General features: G+C 40.1%; 1 protein-coding gene and 1 long non-coding RNA gene across 6 annotated transcripts in view; one reads left to right on the forward strand and one right to left on the reverse strand.

The window, feature by feature from the left end:
* Window positions 1-5,939: 5,939 nt before the first annotated feature.
* On the reverse strand, window positions 5,940-17,256 carry LOC130197526 (uncharacterized). Of its 4 annotated transcripts, none has more exons than XR_008832484.1 (11): window positions 16,909-17,255; window positions 14,671-15,257; window positions 14,301-14,586; window positions 13,969-14,073; window positions 13,770-13,860; window positions 13,541-13,594; window positions 8,559-8,693; window positions 8,043-8,177; window positions 7,782-7,850; window positions 7,583-7,677; window positions 5,940-6,295 (listed from the first exon to the last, which is right to left on the reverse strand). It is a non-coding gene; the product is annotated as an uncharacterized LOC130197526 (long non-coding RNA). The 4 variants fall into 4 exon arrangements; XR_008832486.1 differs by having other exon boundaries at window positions 14,301-14,440; window positions 15,044-15,257; window positions 16,909-17,251; XR_008832483.1 differs by having other exon boundaries at window positions 14,301-15,257; window positions 16,909-17,256.
* Window positions 17,257-17,561: 305 nt separating this feature from the next.
* LOC130197525 (solute carrier family 12 member 7-like) overlaps window positions 17,562-20,090 on the forward strand; it is a 40,168-nt gene continuing 37,639 nt past the window's right edge. Inside the window, exons 1-2 of one of the 2 annotated variants that reach the window (XM_056420222.1) lie at window positions 17,562-17,841; window positions 18,204-18,386. In XM_056420222.1, the coding sequence (XP_056276197.1) occupies window positions 18,221-18,386 (166 nt within the window). In that variant the 5' untranslated portion in view covers window positions 17,562-17,841; window positions 18,204-18,220. Of the gene's footprint in view, window positions 17,842-17,907; window positions 18,387-20,090 lie in introns of those variants that run through there. The other variant, XM_056420221.1, reaches the window with a different exon arrangement.

Consider the following 20,090-nt stretch of genomic DNA (forward strand, 5'->3'; position numbering starts at 1 on the left):
CAACGTACAGACACGTGTGGCTGCGATAGACGCAATATTTTCCCGGGCGGCGCGTTTGGGGCGACGCGATGTGGGCGACGCGTTTACAGCGGCGCGTTTTCAGCGGCGCAATTTTCGCCCGGAGTTGAAATATTTCAACTTTGAGGTGGTAATCTCGCAACTCGGGCCAATCAGCTCTTGTGTTCCGCTCTCGTAGCTGGAAGCGGAAGTCTTTCAGAAGTAACAGTAACTTCATCGGTGAAAGTGACCGAGCTGAGTGAGCCTACGGGTGATGTCATGAACCCAATCACGAGGGCGTTAGTGTGTGGGATGTCCACAACAAGTATAAAGCAGAAATAGTGGTTAGTTATTCTGGTGGATGAAGGAGATGATAACGGTCTTTACAGAGACGAGACACGGAGATAAGTCCCGCCTCTCGCGAAGCGTCTCGACGCTTATGGCTTGAACACAGCAAATGGTCGAGCGAGTAAACTCACGTGTTTTGGGCGACGCGAAAAATAGTTTCGCTTTTGGTGTGAACGCACCTTGAGAGTCATGACGAGTCTGTGGAGACATGGAGGGCTGCTTTGACATGAAGCCCAACTTTCTGCTTGCTAGTGCCGTTAGTTCACAACATACACGCAGAAAAGAAAGAGCAAAGTTATATTTTTCTAAGCAATTTTTATTTTTGAGAGTAAAATCTTTTGGAGAACAAATGTTTTTTTCTTTTTTAGAGCAACGATTTTTGATTCTCAGCCGAACATTCTAGTTTTATAAGCACAAATAACACATAATTTATTCTCAGTTTATATATTTTGACTTACAAAAGAGAAATTTGCTCTCAACATTTTTTGGGGGGTTTTGCATAATATAGACACAGATCGACCTCCATACCACAGATGCATACGGCTGAAAGTCATGAGTTCACGCGGTGTCTAAATCAACACTAATTCCGACACTGGAACATGCAACAACCAGCTTTTGATGCTGCTAAGTCATCTGGATGGCTGGGGCTCAAACGCCACTTCGGCTTGATGATGTTGGCTGTATGAGGGTTACTAGACAATTGTTCCCCCTTTAACTTGGTTGCATAATGGAAAAGCTATGGAAAAGCTATGGAAAAAGGAGCTGCTGAGTTATTCGTCCCGGGAATGAATGCAGATTAAAAAAATGTCCACTAAGGACAAGATGTTAGAACAGTGGGAAAGAGGCTCCTCTTTCACTCTGAAATAATTCTGTCCACCGGGTATGTTTTTTGTGGAAAATGAAGGTCAAATGTATAGCACAAAGGAAGTACGTATATGAAACCTAAACAGGAAGAGGATACCACTTTTTTTCCCATGGATAGCTATGGCTATCTCCAGTTCACCAAAGATTATATTTGGTATAGTGTATTTGGCTAACACTACTACTTAAACGCCTTTAAAATGGTGTCAGCAGAATTAGCTAAGTCTTTTGTCAGATGTCGACAAAACTATCTTGACTGTTTCTTATCCTCAGAGAAGTGCTGCTCTTCAACCAATGTTGAGAGAGAGAACGAAGCCTGTACTTCCTGTTCACTTCATCACAACAAACAACATTTTAAAAAATCTAATTAACCAAATGGGGGATCAAACAAAACTTTATGATATAGTAGAATGAGTATGAAGAACCCTTATGGTTATTATAAACAACCATAAAAAACCACAACGAAAAAAGGTTTACAGAACCACTTTTATTTACAGCTCAAAAAAACAATGCAATATTGCTTTATCCAGAAGGAAACTACAATTAATTTGCTATCGGTATGAATAATTAAAAGTTGGATTCTCATATTAGATGATCAGGAGGGAAAAGGATCCTGGATCTGATCGAGAATGAAAAGAAAGTGCACCCGGGCCCTGCGTACATTCGCCCTGATATTGCGTTTTGCAGGACGACAACACAGTGCCTGCAGTTGAAATGTATTCCCCATGTGATGGCACAAGAGGTCGTCCAAACCCTCCAGTATGTTTGCTCAGCTACCTGGTTTTGGAATGGGGGGAGTCAGTAAACAGGTAAAAATGCTACAAATAGAACCTAGCCACTTAATAATATAGTCTTGAGGGAGGGCAGTCTGTTCCCGTGTCTGCGTCAGCATTGACATTTTTGCTGTTTGCAAAAGGGATTTGATTTCACCTCCAACTCTCGCTTTCCCTCCACCCCCAACATTCAAACTTAAGCCATCTGAGAGGTATAAAACGGCAGTTTTGTCCAAAAAGAAAAAGTTGGAGTAGTTCAGGTCGTGGGCCAAGTGATATCACGTCAATGGGAAACAGTTCCAGCTCATGAATCTTTGGCATTTTCAAGCTGGTTGGAGGCTCTGCATCTTTCAGAAGACATCTGTAAGAAAGTATGCACACTTGTAAACATGCATGCGTATCACCCGGAGGTCAGAGGTCAGAAGTCAGGGTCAGCACAAAACATTGATTGAGTGTCTTTAAAAGTACTGGTACTTGTTGTCACAAGTCCTCCAGCCCCTGAAGTATTTGTGCTCGTTACTACCTCCTGCTGTGAACTATGCTAAAACCTATTTGCACTCGTTCCCCCACTGCTGGCTCACAAAGCTATAAATGTCTTTCCCTCTGAGTTGGACATTGACGGAATACCTCTCCCTCCATGAACCCACAGCTCCCTCTGCTGGCAATACACAGGCAGACATTGTCACGAGCGCTTGACACTGTTAGTATGTGATGAAGAAGATTTAGAATTTCTTTAAAAACCTAAAGAGCTGCTTTATAACAAGAGTTATAACAACAGTAGTCACAAGGGAAAGTGAAGAAAATCAACAAGGAAAAGTGTTGCATACTTAAAATATTCGACAGCTCAGCTCTTTGTCACTTAGCTTAACGCTGAGGAAGGAAACGCAATACGTACAGCTCCATCGTACACCACTTCTTTCAACAAAGCTGAACAAACAGCAGCTTTCGTTTCCAGGAGATAATCTGGTATCAGGCCTGCAGTAGAAGGGGTATCTGCAGGTTAAACATGAACCATGTTTGCTTTCACTGCTGTTCCAATCCAGTTCCGTCCATTAAGCTCTACTTTTCATGGCACAGTATATTTCATGTTAATTATCACATGGCTCAGCAGTTTTGAAATAAGCCTGGGTAGACAAACTCTCATTCTTCAAAGACAAACATCTGGTTAAACATCTGGGCAGCGTGCATTTAAAATCACTTTACCACCTTTGTGTTGAAATTACATTTAGTCGGAGAATCTTGGGGGATTGATCAACATATGATTTCTCTGTCAGACAAAAACACTCAAGAAAGGGAAGTGAGAGAGTTTTCAGATCCAGAGACCAAAGTGAATGTCATGGACCAAAGAAAGCTGTATCAAAAGAACACTGTGTCCCAAGTACTTCCTTGGTACATCTGGGAAAGGACAGACGTAATCATTAGCATGGTAAATATGTTGAACACTTAGTCAACACTGACAAACTATAACATAAATATAAAAATGTAGCCATCCCATTGTCCCTCCAAGGAAAATTCATGACTTTGTTTGCTTAACTAATTTTAGTTTGCTTTGTTCAGGTAGGCTATTGCTATAACCAGTTTAGGAACAAATTAAAACCGCAACATTCTGGAGTATTAGCGGAAGGATAAACTAAGCTAATCTACAATAATACAAACTGAGTTAAGCTAAGCTAACATAGCAAAACTATAGCCCTAGTTTATGTTAATAAATATATATAGTATGTTTTTACTTAGCTAAACAAAGCTAAGAAAAGGTAGCTATTGGTCTCTAGAAGATATAAAGTATATGTGGCAGCTCTCACATCTCTGATGAAGAGCCACGTAAAAGAAACATTGCCTTATTTAGTTAAACCGACCGCACATTCAAAATATTTTCTTGCCATAAGACATCTTTAAATGTAATAAAGTGACAGTTATTCAGTTTTTATCTCCGAGTTCAAAATCTCACACGACTGACGGCTTTCTATAGGCACCTAACTGCAATGCATTGTGGGGCAGTTCATTATATACATTAAGCTCACGTTTCACACTCAGAAATTATTGCTATTGTCGTTCCACACTATGCAGTGTGAACGCACTACACGCTCAAACCTACGTCATGTATGAATAGTATGTGAGGTCAGCAGGGAGAAAATCATATCAGGAACAGAACAATAATGTACCCAGTGCTTACGTCTCAGGATTTAAATTTCAGCATTGTTGGATTTTGCATTATGATGTCAGCAACAAAAAATAGAAAAAAAGTAATTAAACTATAACTATCTCATGCAAATTCTTCTTTGTATAGCACGCTTCCACTATGACTACATTGCATTATTTGCTGTATTACCATTCTAGGAAACAGTTAAAACTGATTGATGACAAATGAGCACATTATTAGTGAATAACACTGTTTGTTATTATTGGCTGTTCTATTCTATAGTAAGTCTAAACCTGACAAGACAAATAATAAATGAAGGCCGGTTATATTTACTGGTTACGTTTACTCTCCCACTGTACTTAAGTATTCAAACAGACAATGCGATAGAAAAATCCAGACTGATGAAGACAAGAGACAGAAATACACACCTACACTGTATACACTACACCAGGGGTGTCAAACTCAAATACACAATGGACCGAAATAAAGAAATTGATACACGTCAAGGGCCATATGGGTTCAACATTTATTGAAAACGTATTGAAAGAACCGTATTGCACATATTGAACCTGGAACTAACAAGGTATGTAGAGTATTGCCTATAAAACAACATTAATTATGAAATAAAAATGATAAATTATACATAAATATATATATATTTTAATTGCTTATGACTATCTGCAGTTTTTCCAGAGTAATTGCAAGTAAAAACGTTTTCTTACAGGTAAACAGCCAAAAATAATTTACTTCAAAGAAAAATAAGAAAATGCAAAAATGAAATTTAAAACTGAAAATGCGTCAAAGCACCGTTTGCTGCTCTGTGATGCTCACTGGTCTGAGCCAGACACTTGGTGTCTCATCTTGGAAACAAGTTCATCATGTCTGGGGTCAGGCTCTGAGCTGAGGAAACCCTCAGGATGAGTGAAGGACTGAAGGTGCTCATCAGTCAGACGAGTCTTCATCAAAGTGAACAGTTGTTCACACAGGTATGTTCTGCCACACATAGAGAGGTGTGAGCAGCCTGGGAGACAGCTGGGGCATCGTGTCGGGGATAAACGTGGAAACTGCAACTGCGGTCAACTCAGCCGACACTCCGATCTCCTTAAATTTCTGTGCACCTATAGACTGATGTTGACGGTAAACGCATTCGATCGGGAGCGCGCGAGGGTTTTGATAAAGTTAGCGGAAGGATTCACGTGACACAACATCCGGTTTTGCGAAGTTAGCGGAAAGAACTTCGTGAAACATGTCGACAAATCATACACTAGCATATACAAGTAAACAATTAACTGATTTTGAATCTTTATAGATCGTTTCTGAGATGTAGCTTAAATTATGCTAACATTAAAACTTTTTTACTGTACCAAGGAAGAGTTTATAAAAATAAAAGTCTGACTATTGTATGTTAAAAAAATCCTGTATATAGATTTCCCCAAGAGTTCCAGGAAATGAATGATGCAGCTGTGTTCAAGACAGTCCTGACTTCCATTATCCTGGAAATCAAACTTATCTACGTTCCCAATTGGGAGATATTTCAAAGTAAAAGTCCTAAATGTTTACGAGAAATCGGTCATTTCTTTCATGTTTGAGGTGCTTTATATATATTCTTCCTCAAAAACCCCGGCATTGACTAATGCAGCCGTGTTTAAGACAATCCTGACTTCCATTATCCTGGGAATCAGACATATCTACGTTCCCAATTGGGAGATATTTCAAAGTAAATGTCCTAAATGTTTACGAGTAATCTGTAATTTACTTAATGTTTGAGGTGCTTTATATATGTTTTTCCTCATTACCCCAGGAAATGACTGAGGCAGATGTGTTCAGGAAGTCGTTTTTTATTCGACTAATCCTAATATATTTCAAAATGAAAGTCACACATTTGAACATTAATTCAGAACATTTTGAAAATTACGATTTTAGAACATTAAAGTGACACATTTGAACCGTGAATTATCCAAAGTGAAATTACAGAAAAAATAAAATAAAACTTTATTTTGCACAAATTAGAATAAATGTAAAATAATGAATGGAAAAAATGTTGCACATCCTTTTGGTGCAATAATTAGGGACACAGACAGCAGTTCCAGTTGGAATTTGATGCTTTCTGAAGGGTTTGTGTGTCCATTCCGAGGCACTGGCTGTGGAACCAGCGGGAACAGCTGTCAGACTGAATCTAAAAAAATTAGGGAAAATTAATCACCTTTAACTTGACCACGGTTACATGCTGTTTTGTTATTTAAAATGTAACAGTTTGGAGCTTAATATAATAATGTTTTACAATTAAAACATTTTTTTTTGTATTCCACCATGTGCTACATTTATTACAATGTTCAACAGTTTGGGGGCCAAAATAATAATGTATACATTTTATTTTTAAATGATCTTACCTTCAAAATAAAATCCTATCTCATAAAATTTTAATATTTCCTCAGACCAAGTAAAAAAAAAGATTTATAACAGCTGAGTGTTTGTCAAGGCTCAGGAAACCCTTGCAGGTGTTTCGAGTTAATTAGACAATTCAAGTGATTTGTTTAATACCCTACTAGTATACTTTTTCATGATATTCTAATATTTAGAGATAGGATATTTGAGTTTTCTTAAGCTGTAAGCCATAATCAGCAATATTAAAAGAATAAAAGGCTTGCAATATTTCAGTTGATTTGTAATGAATCCAGAATGCATGACATTTTTGTTTTTTTAATTGCATTACAGAAAATAAAGAACTTCATCACAATATTCTAATTTTCTGAGACAGTCCTGTAATCTGTGTCTCTGTCTGTCTGTCAGACTGTGCGTTGCAATGCTCTCCAAGGTGCTGTTCCTGCTCCCGGGAACAGCAAGGGAGCTATCCAGCAGTTTGTAAACTTCATGAACCAACCCAATAACATCCTTGTCTAATCTTTGACTTCAACTGTTTCTTAACATACAGACTATATAGGCTCTGTAATATAATGTTTTATGTGCTTAATCAAATATCGATTCACTCATTAGTACCATACAGAGAAAGGCTTCTCTTTTCATCTTAACTTCTAATCTGTCTTAGTTTTTTTTATTTCTGCACAGCACATTAGAGGTCACCAACTAACTAAGTTTGACATACTGTTTGGCTGTCGTGCAAAGAGAATTAAACTAATTGAATGCTGCTTCAGTCTCCTGTCTAATCGCACGTGGGTTCTCACTGCATTCTTACAAAGTCCCAGCCACATGCTAAGCTTTAACTTTGGGTGACACGATGTAAATGGGTTTAGAACCTCTGTAACAAGATATTCCCTGATTCAGGGAATATGATTCAGGCCTTGGTTTAAGGGGTTATGCAATTCGAACTATACCTGCTTCTGATAGTTGCCTCTATACTTACATTTCTTTTATCACCTGTACCATAATTATTACAACACATGATAGATATAAGGGAATGAAATACATGTATTTAGGTCCCAAAAAAATGTAATTAGAAAAGTACCGGAATCTTTTGGCAGCATTGTTGGAGTCTGCCAGCTCTGTGGATGTGTGGAATGGGTCCACCAAATAAATGCTGCCTTGGGCAGCACTGATGGACTAAAAACACAAGACAGACATGAAATATCAGTCAAAGATTATTCACAACATCCATAAAACAATAAAAGACCATAATGATGAATATAAATGTAGTTCCTACTAACCAGAAACTTCCAGTGAGTGTTGTGTACATTCACAAAAGACACGATTCCTTCGTAGTCCTCAAAGTTGATCTGTAACACATCCAAACATTAACATGGTAAAAAGAGTTTAATATTAAAGTTGTTGTCAATACCTTACTATCAGAAGTCTTGATCTAGTAAATTGAATTTACTTTATCATAGTTAAGACACAGTGATGAACATCAGCTAACATGTAAACCGTTATCAAACTATGCTTGGCTCCCCAACAAATACACAAGTTACCTTGGACAAACTGTTCCTCCTGACAGCTTCTCTCTTTCCAAAGAGGATCACATTAGCCGTGTAGTAGTTGAGGATATAAAGTTTATTCCCCAAATGGAGCTCGTTGAGTGTGTGATGCAAGAGACACTCAATTACCTTAAGAGATATAGAGACAGTCTATTAAACATCATCAATTAATTTACATTTTGGACAATTACAACTAAATGGAATGGGTAACTGTGTTGTTGTTGTTGTTGTTTTTGTTGTAAAAAAATACTTGGTCAACAATAAAGTTTGCATTCACATTCAAAAGTACGTGACTATAGAAAAATAATGGAAAAGCAACTGTGGATGGATTTAAACACCTTCCGAATAGTCAATCAGTTCAAGGGCTCAACAATCTATGTGTTCTTTATATAGTAGCCCATTAAAGCAGCATGACAAAGAATATTAGACCTGTGTGAAGTGGAGCAATTTTTTCAGTCTTTTGGGGAGTTTTTTCCTGATCATTTCTGTTCTACTATCACAACTACATACCTCGCCTGCAAGCCATTCGTGAGGTCTGAGGGTTCATAGCTCGCTGTGATGGATCATGAAGCTGTTTCCTTTAAATTGAGAGGGGATCTCCGACACAACCACTTCTGTGTCATTTTGTCCCCACAGTTCCTGGAGCTGAGGGTCATAAAAGTAATGTTATATATTTTTTGAAGTAGATACATGAAGCCTACTTGACATATTATCAGTTACACATGAACAAATACATTTTAATTTTTATTAATTATCATTCAATCACTGCTTTCTACCTAAAACTGCTATTTTTTTATATTTTATTCTTTGCTGTTTCTCTTACCACATTACCTTCTTTTATAAAAATGAATTGTAGAGAAAGAAGGAAAGCTAATAATTGCTTATGAAGGGGAAACATATTTACTCTTCCATCCATCTTTAATTCATCTTTCTTATTTTATTCATTACGGTACTTTTGATTAATATTGTAGCTTTTTTAGTCTTCCCTCTTTCAAATTACCATTCAAAATATTTTTTTAAATATTGGATCCTTTGGAGAAAGACATATACTTAAATAATAATTGCACTAAAAAATGATTTACAATACAGATACATTTATTGCATATATATATATATATATATATATATATTAGGGCTGTGAAACGATTACAATTTGTAATCAGGTTAATCACAGGTTTCTGTGGATCATGATTAATCCCATATATACATTAAGGGTTTTTCCTGGGTCAAAATGGGTCTTCGGTGCTCCCAAAAAAATTGTTTGCGCGCTGCGCGCGCCCCCTCTGTTCGTTAACTGAGTGATCAGCAGCTGGCCACTCGGTCCATTCGCGCACCTCACAGTTTAGTATTGATCAGACAAGAAGACACGCTTATCAACTCCAGTGTTTCCCCTACTATTATACAGGCATGAAAACGGGTCAGGGGTGAAAAAGGTGAGAAGGATAGGCGGGACGGGTGCTGGTGACTTCCACGAACATCGATGTTGGACGTTGTATGATAATCTATAGTTCCTCCATTCTGACACCAAGTCAGTGGGCCCTATAATAATAGTAATATTGTATATAATATAGTCATTCATGAACCAACTTCCTTTTTTTTTGGCGTGAACAAGTCTTCAAGTCTTGTGCTCTGCTGAGCCTCGAGTCTGTTCCTTGAGTCTGTTCTGCCTCTACCTGGTTGTCACGATCTTCTAATCCAGGGGTGTCAAACTCATTTTCACCGAGGGCCACATCCGCCTCATGGCTGCCCTCAATGGGCCGGTTGTCACTAACACGGTATAATTCTAACTACTCCAGAACATATTGTTAAATAACTGTCTTTGCATTTGTTTGTTTATTTAGGTGTACTTATATAAATGTATAACTATATATGCAAATGTATTTAATATTATACAATATCTATTTAATTTAATTATATTTATTTTAACCCACATTACTTTATCAAAGATCAAACAAACATTATTACATTAACTTTGTTAAAAGCTTTTTCACAGTTGAGACAGGTGGTTCTCCACTGGTCTGGGTAGTGGTTCTCTACTGGTCTGGGTAGTGGTTCTCCACTGGTCTGGGCAGTGGTTCTCCACTGGTCTGGGGCAGTAGTTCTCCACTGGTTTGGGCAGTGGTTCTCCACTGGTCTGGCTTTGGGACGCACTATCACCCCTGAATGACAAGCTGAGACCAAACGTATTTAATGAAAAGATGTTGCAGTTTGAACCTGAGTGTTCAGAATATCACAGTATGCACAACAAAACTATTTAGTAATATTCCCTTTTACAGTCAATTATGAACCAACAAGTGAATCTTAAGGACACAAGAATGCCGTCACATAAAATGACCTGGCGGGCCACATTTGGCCCGCGGGCCATGAGTTTGACACGTATGTTCTAATCTATGCCATACCTGCCATAAATATCATGATACTGATACAATACCATAAAACAGTACCATAAATACGATCCTGGTATATTTATCTATAATAGTAATAAATAAAATATCTGTATGGTTCACTTTTTACCAACTTTTTCAACACTTAACAAATGGCAGTATTATTAGTATTAGCCTACAAGATATTAATGAAACTACATGGAGCCATCATAGCATTGATTATCACTATGAGACTGTTAGTCTGTATCTGACCAGATGGCTAACTACAGACCGATCTCTAACCTCCCCTTCCTCTCCAAGATCCTTGAGAAAGTGGTCGCAAATCAGTTGTGCGACTTTCTACATCATAATAGTTTATTTGAGAAATTTCAATCAGGATTTAGAAAACACCACAGCACCGAGACGGCACTGGTGAAAATTACAAATGACCTCTTAATGGCAGCAGATAAAGGACTCCTCTCTGTCCTGGTCTTGTTAGACCTTAGTGCTGCATTCGACACCATTGACCATGACATCCTGTTACAGAGACTGGAGCAGTCGATTGGCATTTCAGGCACGGCACTAATTTGGTTTAAATCCTATTTATCAGATCGATCTCAGTTTGTATTTGTAAACGATGACGCCGATAACCACTAACGTTAATCACGGAGTTCCACAAGGTTCTGTGCTTGGACCAATTTTATTTACCTTATACATGCTTCCTTTGGGCAATATTATCAGGAAACACTCCATAAACTTTCATTGTTATGCAGATGACACTCAACTATATTTATCGATAAAACCAGAGGAGAGCAACCAACTCTGTAAAATTCAAGCATGTCTTAAAGACATAAAAACATGGATGACCTGCAACTTCTTGATGTTAAACTCAGACAAAACCGAAGTAATTTTAATCGGCCCTGAGCACCTCAGAGATCAATTATCTGGTGATGTGGATTCTGTAGACGGCATTGCCCTGGCATCCAACACCACTGTAAAGAATCTTGGCGTTATCTTTGATCGACTTGTCCTTTAACTCCCACGTAAAGCAAATCTCAAGGACTGCATTCTTTCATCTACGTAATATTTCAAAAATCAGGCACATCTTGTCTCAAAAGATGCAGAAAAATTGGTTCACGTTACTTCATATCGAGACTGGATTACTGTAACTCCTTATTAGCAGGCTGCTCTAATAAATCTCTTAGGTCCCTCCAGTTGATCCAGAATGCTGCAGCTCGTGTTCTCACTAAAACTAAGAAAAGAGATCACATCACTCCTGCACTAGCTGCTCTGCACTGGCTCCCAGTAAAATCAAGAATCACTTTTAAAATTCTTCTCTTAACCTACAAAGCCTTGATTGGTGATGCTCCATCATATCTTAAGGAGCTTGTCGCACCATATTGCCCCACTAGAGAGCTACGCTCACTAAATGCGGACTACTTGTAGTTCCTAGAGTCTTAAAAAGTAGAATGGGAGCCAGAGCCTTTAGTTATCAAGCTCCTCTTTTATGGAACCAGCTTCCAATTTCAGTCCGGAGGCAGACACAGTCACCTCGTTTAGTAGACTTAAGACCTTCCTCTTGACAGAGCTTATAGTTAGGGCTGAATCAGGTTTGCCCTGGTCCAGCCCCTTGATATGCTGCTATAGGCTTATAGCTGCCGGGACGTTTTAGGATGCACTGAGTACCTATCTCCTCTTTTTCTCTCCTTAAGGATGAATTTTCATCTCTCAATCACACGTTACTAACTCTGCTTTCTCCCGAAGTCCTTTTGACTTTACGCTCATGGGGTCATCGGACCCTATGAGACGGCATAGATCCTATCTGCCTGATGGATCGTCTGGGTCGTGGAATTCCTGCTCATGACTACGCCACTGTCCTGTTGAGACTACCACCTCCTCCCCACCGCCATCTGCCTGATGGATCGTGGAGGTCTCCATCGTGGAATATGCCTACTATGAACTATTCATACACTCTGTCATATTCATTGAATGTATTTTAACTCTAAATCTGTCCTTCTGTACACATTACATCTATTGCATCTGTCCATCCTAGGAGAGGGATCCTCCTCTGTTGCTCTCCTCCAGGTTTCTTCCCTTTTTTTCCCCCTGAAGGGTTATTTGGGAGTTTTTCCTGGTCCGATGTGAGGTTTTGGGGCAGGGATGTCTATGTGTACAGATTGTAAAGCACTCCGAGACAAATTTGTAATTTGTGAAATTGGGCTATACAAATAAACTGAATTGAATTGAATTGAATGATACAGAGTTCATCAGGATGAGCAGCTGGAGAGTTACAGAAACAGAACTTTACAGACTGAACTTAAACATTTCACTTCTGGCATCTTTTTTAATTTTTATTTTTAAAGCCGAAAATTCCGCCACTTAACGGCACTCGCTGCGTAGTGTGCGCAGACAGCTCGACACGGAGCTGTCTGTGAAGTATCGATACTAAAAATATGCTAAATCACATCGCTCTTAACGTACGGGTACTTTGTTAGGATCGCTACACCGTGCAGCGTGACAGCAGCAGATAGCGGGCTAACATTCAAGCTAACCTAAACCACCAAACGCTGAAGAAGCTCTGCGGCGACCGCGATCGACATATTGAGCACCCCTGCATTAAAACATTAAAGAGCCGAGAGTTTTTTTCAGCGTGAGAAATACGATGTGTGGCGGGAGTGCGTGAGTTAAGACCGAAATGCGTGAGTCTCACGCTCAATGCGTGAGACTTGAGAGCCCTGAGACTGAGAGCCCTGCATTGCTCACCAGTGCGCGCGCCAGCATCGGAGCTCTGCTGCTCGAGCCGAGAGAAGAGTTGTTGACGGGGGGGAGGTGGGGGGGGGGGGTGCAAGTGACTTTTTTTCGTCCCGATGTGCGCGCACACGCCGGCATCCGAGCTCTGCGGCGCGCGAGACACACGTAGAGACAGAATGACATGCTGCTGGTTCGAGACGACCAACAGACGGATTGGAAGCTCATTCTGCGCATGCGTTAAATGCGTTTAAAAAAACCAACTAGTTAAACCTGTAATTTAATTAACTGAGTTAACGCGTTATTTTTCACAGCACTAATATATATATATATATATATATATATATATATGTATTGCTAAAACATTAACAATAAGTTCACCTGTGATGGAGCATCAACTGTGCATCCCTGTGCATCCTCATCATCTGTTGGCTTCTAGATATAAAAATTGCATTATTAATGTAAAGCTTTAAACTATTTCCGTCGAGACTAACAACATGGTCAAATCTGTATTAATAACTGCATTCATGCAAGTGTATTACATACAAAATACAACATGAAGCTGCTGATTTACAGGTGTTTTACATTCCTGTTCATTGTGCAACCATACCAAGCTTGTTGAAAGCCCTTTAATGGCCTTTTCATTATGGTCAAGATCTTTTGTTGTTGTTGGAGCTTGTGGTGTGATTGTTTCTGTTGTGCTTTGAGAAAAATACAAATATTGTATTTGATACAAACATTGTATTTATTACATGTTATGCTATTTCAACATATTGAATAATAATTGTTAGCTTTAAAACTTGTTTTACCTTTTTGTGTTGTTTGAAAAGAAAAGACTTGGTCAAGGGCGTCACATAAATTCCTCGCTTATTCTGTTTTCTCTGCTTCCACCTCTCAACATCCACCAGGTGTGTCTACACATAATCCAAAACATATTAACAGTGAATTAATTGTGAGGATATCCATGACAGTTACATAATCACAACTTTATAGTTTAAAGTAAATTATTTCTGATTTAATGGATTGACAGACTGTTATGCTAGGTTAGGTGCTTTTTTAATGTCATTGCTGCACTAAAGAACAAAATATTCAACAATACAAGGACCTTTATGGATTATGTCAAAGCACTTAAACATTTTACCTTCTTCTTCCTCTTCAAAGAGTCACTGTAGGTTTTGTAGGTGTGGACAAAGTCATCAAGTCTGGTCAGTCGTCTCCGTTGAAAACGGATCTTTTTCAGATCCCATTGACTTTTCTCCATAACCTGATCTTGATCTTTCTCTGTAATATCCAGGATGGAATAATTCACATTTATTTCAGTATCATGATTTTGGCTTATAGTACCTGTGTGGGTCTACATGAAGCTCTTTTGAACACTTGCGAAAGTCTGTCGTAAATGGGACCTGTTCCATGGTGCCCAAGGTCACCTGCCAAAATATGTTATCTTTACTTAAATTAAATAGCTATGAAAATAAAAGTATATCAAAGCACATGTGAAAAATAGGACTAACCCAGGAGTAGGCCAGACCACAGAGCGGCTTGAGGTAAGAAGTACTTCACCAATGTTGGGATAAACGTTATACTTCAGGATACATTTGGATCCCCATTTTTCTCAAGCTCTTGATGTCCAATGATGTCATCAAAATGATGTTGAAATGGTGTTGGTCCCACATCATTCTCGCAAAAATAATTAAAGTTTAGTTTTATTTCTTACATCTTGGAAACAAACGTAAACCCTGTCACCACCGAAGAATGGTTGTCTATTGGATTTTGGCAATAAATATGCAGGTGAATACAGTCCTGCCAAAAGCTTCCCTTTTTACTTTATGTAAATCCAAGTTGGGATAAAATAGTTGCGCTATAAAAAATTATTAAGTTACATACCACAAAGTCTTGCTCCACAATGATTGTGTCATCAATGTCACAATGTCCTGCTTTTGTTAATGGTCTCTGGAAATGTTTTTCAACATTACTCTCACTGTGGGAACTGGAAAAAACCACCGCTGCACTGATGACAAGTTCGCCTAAGTCATTTAGGGTTGTTGCCTGTGTCATTAGACCAAAGACGTGCATGGCCAGGTGGTAATGTCTGGGGGCACTGAAAGAAAAAGGTTGTAAAATTACAAAGATTTCACGTTAAAAAGATCAGAAATGATAAGTATGAACAGCAATTACTCAGTTTTCGACATAAATCTTTGGCATTCTTCATAACGTGTGGCAGCGATGCAGAATTGGTAGCCCGATCAAGTCTTCTTGTCCTTTTCCAGTCACAATGTAGTAATATTTGCTGATCAGCGCTCCTGAAGGCTGACTCAAACTCAAACATGAAAGAAATGACCGATTTCTCGTAAACATTTAGGACATTTAATTTGAAATATCTCCCAATTGGGACCGTAGATTTGTCTGATTCCCAGGATAATGGAAGTCAGGATTGTCTTAAACACGGCTGCATCAGTCAATGCCGGGGGTTTTGAGGAAAAACATATATAAAGCACCTCAAACATGAAAGAAATTACCGATTTCTCGTAAACATTTAGGACTTTTACTTTGAAATATCTCCCAATTGGGAACGTAGATATGTCTGATTCCCAGGATAATGGAAGTCAGGATTGTCTTAAACACGGCTGCATCAGTCAATGCCGGGGGTTTTGAGGAAAAACATATATAAAGCACCTCAAACATGAAAGAAATTACCGATTTCTCGTAAACATTTAGGACTTTTACTTTGAAATATCTCCCAATTGGGAACGTAGATATGTCTGATTCCCGGGATAATGGGAGTCAGGATTGTCTTAAACACGGCTGCATCAGTCAATGCCGGGGGTTTTGAGGAAAAACATATATAAAGCACCTCAAACATGAAATGACAGATTTCTCGTAAACATTTAGGACTTTTACTTTGAAATATCTCCCAATTGGGAACATAGATAAGTTTGATTTCCAGGATAATGGAAGTCAGGACTGTCTTGAACACAGCTGCATCATTCATTTCCTGGAACTCTTGGGGAAATCTATATACAGGAATTTTTTAACATACAAAAGTCTGACTTTTATTTTTATAAACTCTTCCTTGGTACAGTAAAAAAGTTTTAATGTTAGCATAATTTAAGTTAAATCTCAGAAACGATCTATAAAGATTCAAAATCAGTTAATTGTTTACTTGTATATGCTAGTGTATGATTTGTCGACATCTTATTTTGAAAAAAGGGATGTTGTTTCACGTAGTTCTTTCCGCTAACTTTGCAAAACCGGATGTTATGTCACGTGAATCCTTCCGCTAACTTTATCAAACCCTCGCGCGCTCCCGATCCAATGCGTTTACCGTCAACATCAGTCTATAGGTGCACAGAAATGTAAGTCTCGGCACTGTCGGCTGAGTTGACCAAGGAGATCCGAGTGTCGGCTGAGTTGACCGCAGTTTTTTACTGCTTCAAAATCGGCAAATCGCCGTGTGAATGCCTTTCAAATGCCGCGCGGTGCGTTTTTGTAGCGTTTTTAGGCGCGCCTGTTTTGCCGACAATGCACTCATATTAGCGGTAATTAATTACGAAGAGTTTTATAATTCTAAATCGAAACACGACTCCAACGCGCTGTTTTGCCCGGCGGTTTTGGAGCGGTTGCGTATTTAAAAGTGGCGTCTGGTGTGATCGCGCTCTTATGTTGTGTTCTTTCATTACAGCCACACTGTCTCCGCACAGTATTACACAGCTTTGACATTTACATCCGCGAACATACACTGTGCCTCCCACCTGTCTTAAACTCCTGTTTTCAAATTCCACCTTTCGTTTCGCCATTTTCTGTGGAGGAGATAGTTGAAAGTTGACAGAAGTGGTGTGTATACAGACTGTGAGGCGCGCATTCGCGGGCCCGCGATTGACGTGCCGACACGCGGACAGTGCATTGTGGGATCTGTAGTATTATGGTGGTGCGTGCGATATACCGGCGGGCCAGCTCTAATAGTAAATAGATTTTATCATGCGGGCCAAAGGAAATTCATTCGCGGGCCGGATGTGGCCCGCGGGCCGCGAGTTTGACACATGTGCACTACACACTTTATATTACTTGCACTGCTGTATATCCTTCTAAAGTAGTTATGAAAGTTTACAGTGCATCAAGACAAATGCCCCTACTTCTTGAGAAAACGTGCCAATTAAACCATTCCGACAAACTAAAAACAATTCCTGTTTATGTTTGTCCATTGTTAATACCAAGGTTAGTCCTGTTCCCCTGAGACTGTCCATTGTCACCTATACTGCAGGAGAGTTTGTGTCCAAGATTCTCAAGGCGTTTCCTTTGCCGACACAATGTCTGTGAGCATGAGGTATTCAGCACCGCTACCCATAATGCACTGTGGGAGAAAGAAATGTAACGCCCTTTTTGTTTACCTGGAGGAAGCCAGACAGAAACTTCGACCAGTCTGGAAAGAGGAAGCAAAAGTAAAGCAAAGGAATGCCAGAGGAACGGAGAAAGAAAAGCAGCTCACACTTGGATTCTGAAACACCAGCCAGCTGTTTTCAGTCAAAGTGGATTTGATATGTAATCTGGAAACGTTAACAGATCCTTCAGAGTTTGTTTCTCTGCCTTTTGGCATGACAAAGGTGTGAGTCAGAGAAGTGGGACGGTCAGAGCACTGGGAGGAGCCGCAGTGGTCTCCATGTATGGACTCCAACTCTTTTCATATGGTAAAAAGGGTCACATGGGGCAATCGTCTTGGGAGCCGTGGGGTTGAGGGAGGAGGAGGGAGGGAAGGGAAAAAGGAGAGAGTAAAGAATATGCATGCTGCAGGACTTTGGCCTGCCCCATGTGCAGGAGGCAGAGGCACTTCCCCCCCTGAGTTTAGAGGACACTGGATCTCACAACAAAAAGGAATGGAACCAAAGATTTAGAGCGAGTAGCATGTTGAGGTCAAGCCAAAGTTCTAACTGTCGCACCGGGGCCTTGATTTCACTTGCTTTGGATGTTTGTTGGTCTCTTCCCTGTGTGGGTTAACGTTGCACAACACAAAGTGCCTTCCCTGGACTACCTCTTTCAAACTTTCTTCCAGACAACTGAGGAGTCAAGATGCCCATCAACTTCACCGTAGTGCCTGTGGAGGATGCAGAAGGCAGCGGCGGCGGCAACAGCAGCAGTAGCGTGGCGGCGGTGGGTGAAGGCAGCAGACCTGTCAGTCTGGGCAAAATCTTCAGGGTGGAAGAAGATGACGACAACTCACAAGGACCTCACTCCGGTAAGGACACAGTGTAAGACAAAAAACTCTACTTTGGCTCGTAGACATACTCAGACAGCTGTGGAGGCCCGCTTTTCAGACCCTATTCCTGGAACCTATCCCAGCATGCACTGCCTGTTGTAATGTGCATGCTTGATTAAACTCTATGTCTCACTCAGTGCGTTTACATGATGGTATAATTTGAATCTTGCTTTAGTCAGACTATGCTATCTTTTGGGGGATCTGCTGTTATCCCAATATACATGGCAGTGAGTAATTCGAATCATTGGCCGAAAGCATGTCATATCCGATACGATAGGCGGCGCTGTTTTCATTACAACTCGTGGTGATACATCCATTTCCGCTTGATCTCTTCACCACCACCAACAACAACATTTTGAGAAAGATGGTGAACAGAGAGCAAGGCGAAGCTACATCCCTCTACTATTCTTCCATGGCGTTAATAGGAGTACAGCGAATGCAAATGGCGCTATTGGCTGAGTTGATAACGGAGAGAAGACGCCGTCGCCGAAGGTACACGGAGAATTTAATTTATCGTCTCTTTCGACTTCCGGGTCACGACATGGGAGGGAGGGAGGGAGGAGGGCGGCGGGATCTCGAGCATGCGCAAAGACGCAAAGTCCAGTTCCTAATCGAATTCACCGTTACATGCCGCGATAGTCGAATTATCAACTGGATCGGATCGAGCTATCCAGGGGTGTTAATCGGATCGAAGTCGGACCGCACATAGTCCGACAAAGGTGTTTACATGAAACGGATAATTAGATTTCAGTCCGACTAAGCCAATAATTCGATTGCATGTAAACGCACTGAGTGTGTAAATTGAACACTTACAAAGGGAAGCACGCTGACATGTTATAGCAGGCACATGGTGTAAACACAAACACACACACATTGTGTTACTTAAGCCTTTGAAAAGCTGTTAGAACTGTAAGGAGTAGAGATGCACCGATCAGGTTTTTTGTGCCGATCACCGATCACTGAAATCAGTATCTGCCGATCACCGATAATAGCGATCACCGATCACCGATCACTGAAATCAGTATCTGCCGATCCGATAATACCGATCACCGATCAGTGTCGATTGAAGCATTCTATTTATTGTGTAGCATTATTGCCTAGGACTAATGTTAGCATAATTTAAGCTAAATCTCAGAAACGATCTATAAAGATACAAAATCAGTTCATTGTTTACTTTTATAAGCTAGTGTATGATTTGTCGACATCTTATTTTGAAAAACGGATGTTGTTTCACGTGGTTCTTTCCGCTAACTTTGCAAAACCGGATGTTGTCACATAAATCCTTCCGCTAACGTTATCAAAACGATCGCGCGCTCCCGATCGAATGCGTTTACCGTGAGCATCAGTCTATAGGGGCAGACATGTGAGAGTCGGCTGAGTTGACCCAGTGATTCAACTCGGGGGACGGGGACGCCGCTCGCTGCGTGAGGATCCCCTCGTGGACCTCTCACTCTACGGCCCTCGCCGGGCGCATAGTCTCCGTTGCGGTGCGCGGCGATTGAAACGTCTGATAGTTCTCGCAGATGTTACGTCATCTGATCGATCGGTTTGATGGGCCGTTTTGAGAACGCCGATCAAAACCGATAATGGCAATATCGGCCGATATGGATCGGCGCCGATCAGATCGGTGCATCCCTAGTAAGGAGTACAAGTATTTTTAAGGCTGATTATTAAAATGTAGCC

The sequence above is a fragment of the Pseudoliparis swirei genome, chromosome 8 (assembly GCF_029220125.1).
Source record: "Pseudoliparis swirei isolate HS2019 ecotype Mariana Trench chromosome 8, NWPU_hadal_v1, whole genome shotgun sequence".
Lineage (NCBI taxonomy): Eukaryota > Metazoa > Chordata > Actinopteri > Perciformes > Liparidae > Pseudoliparis > Pseudoliparis swirei.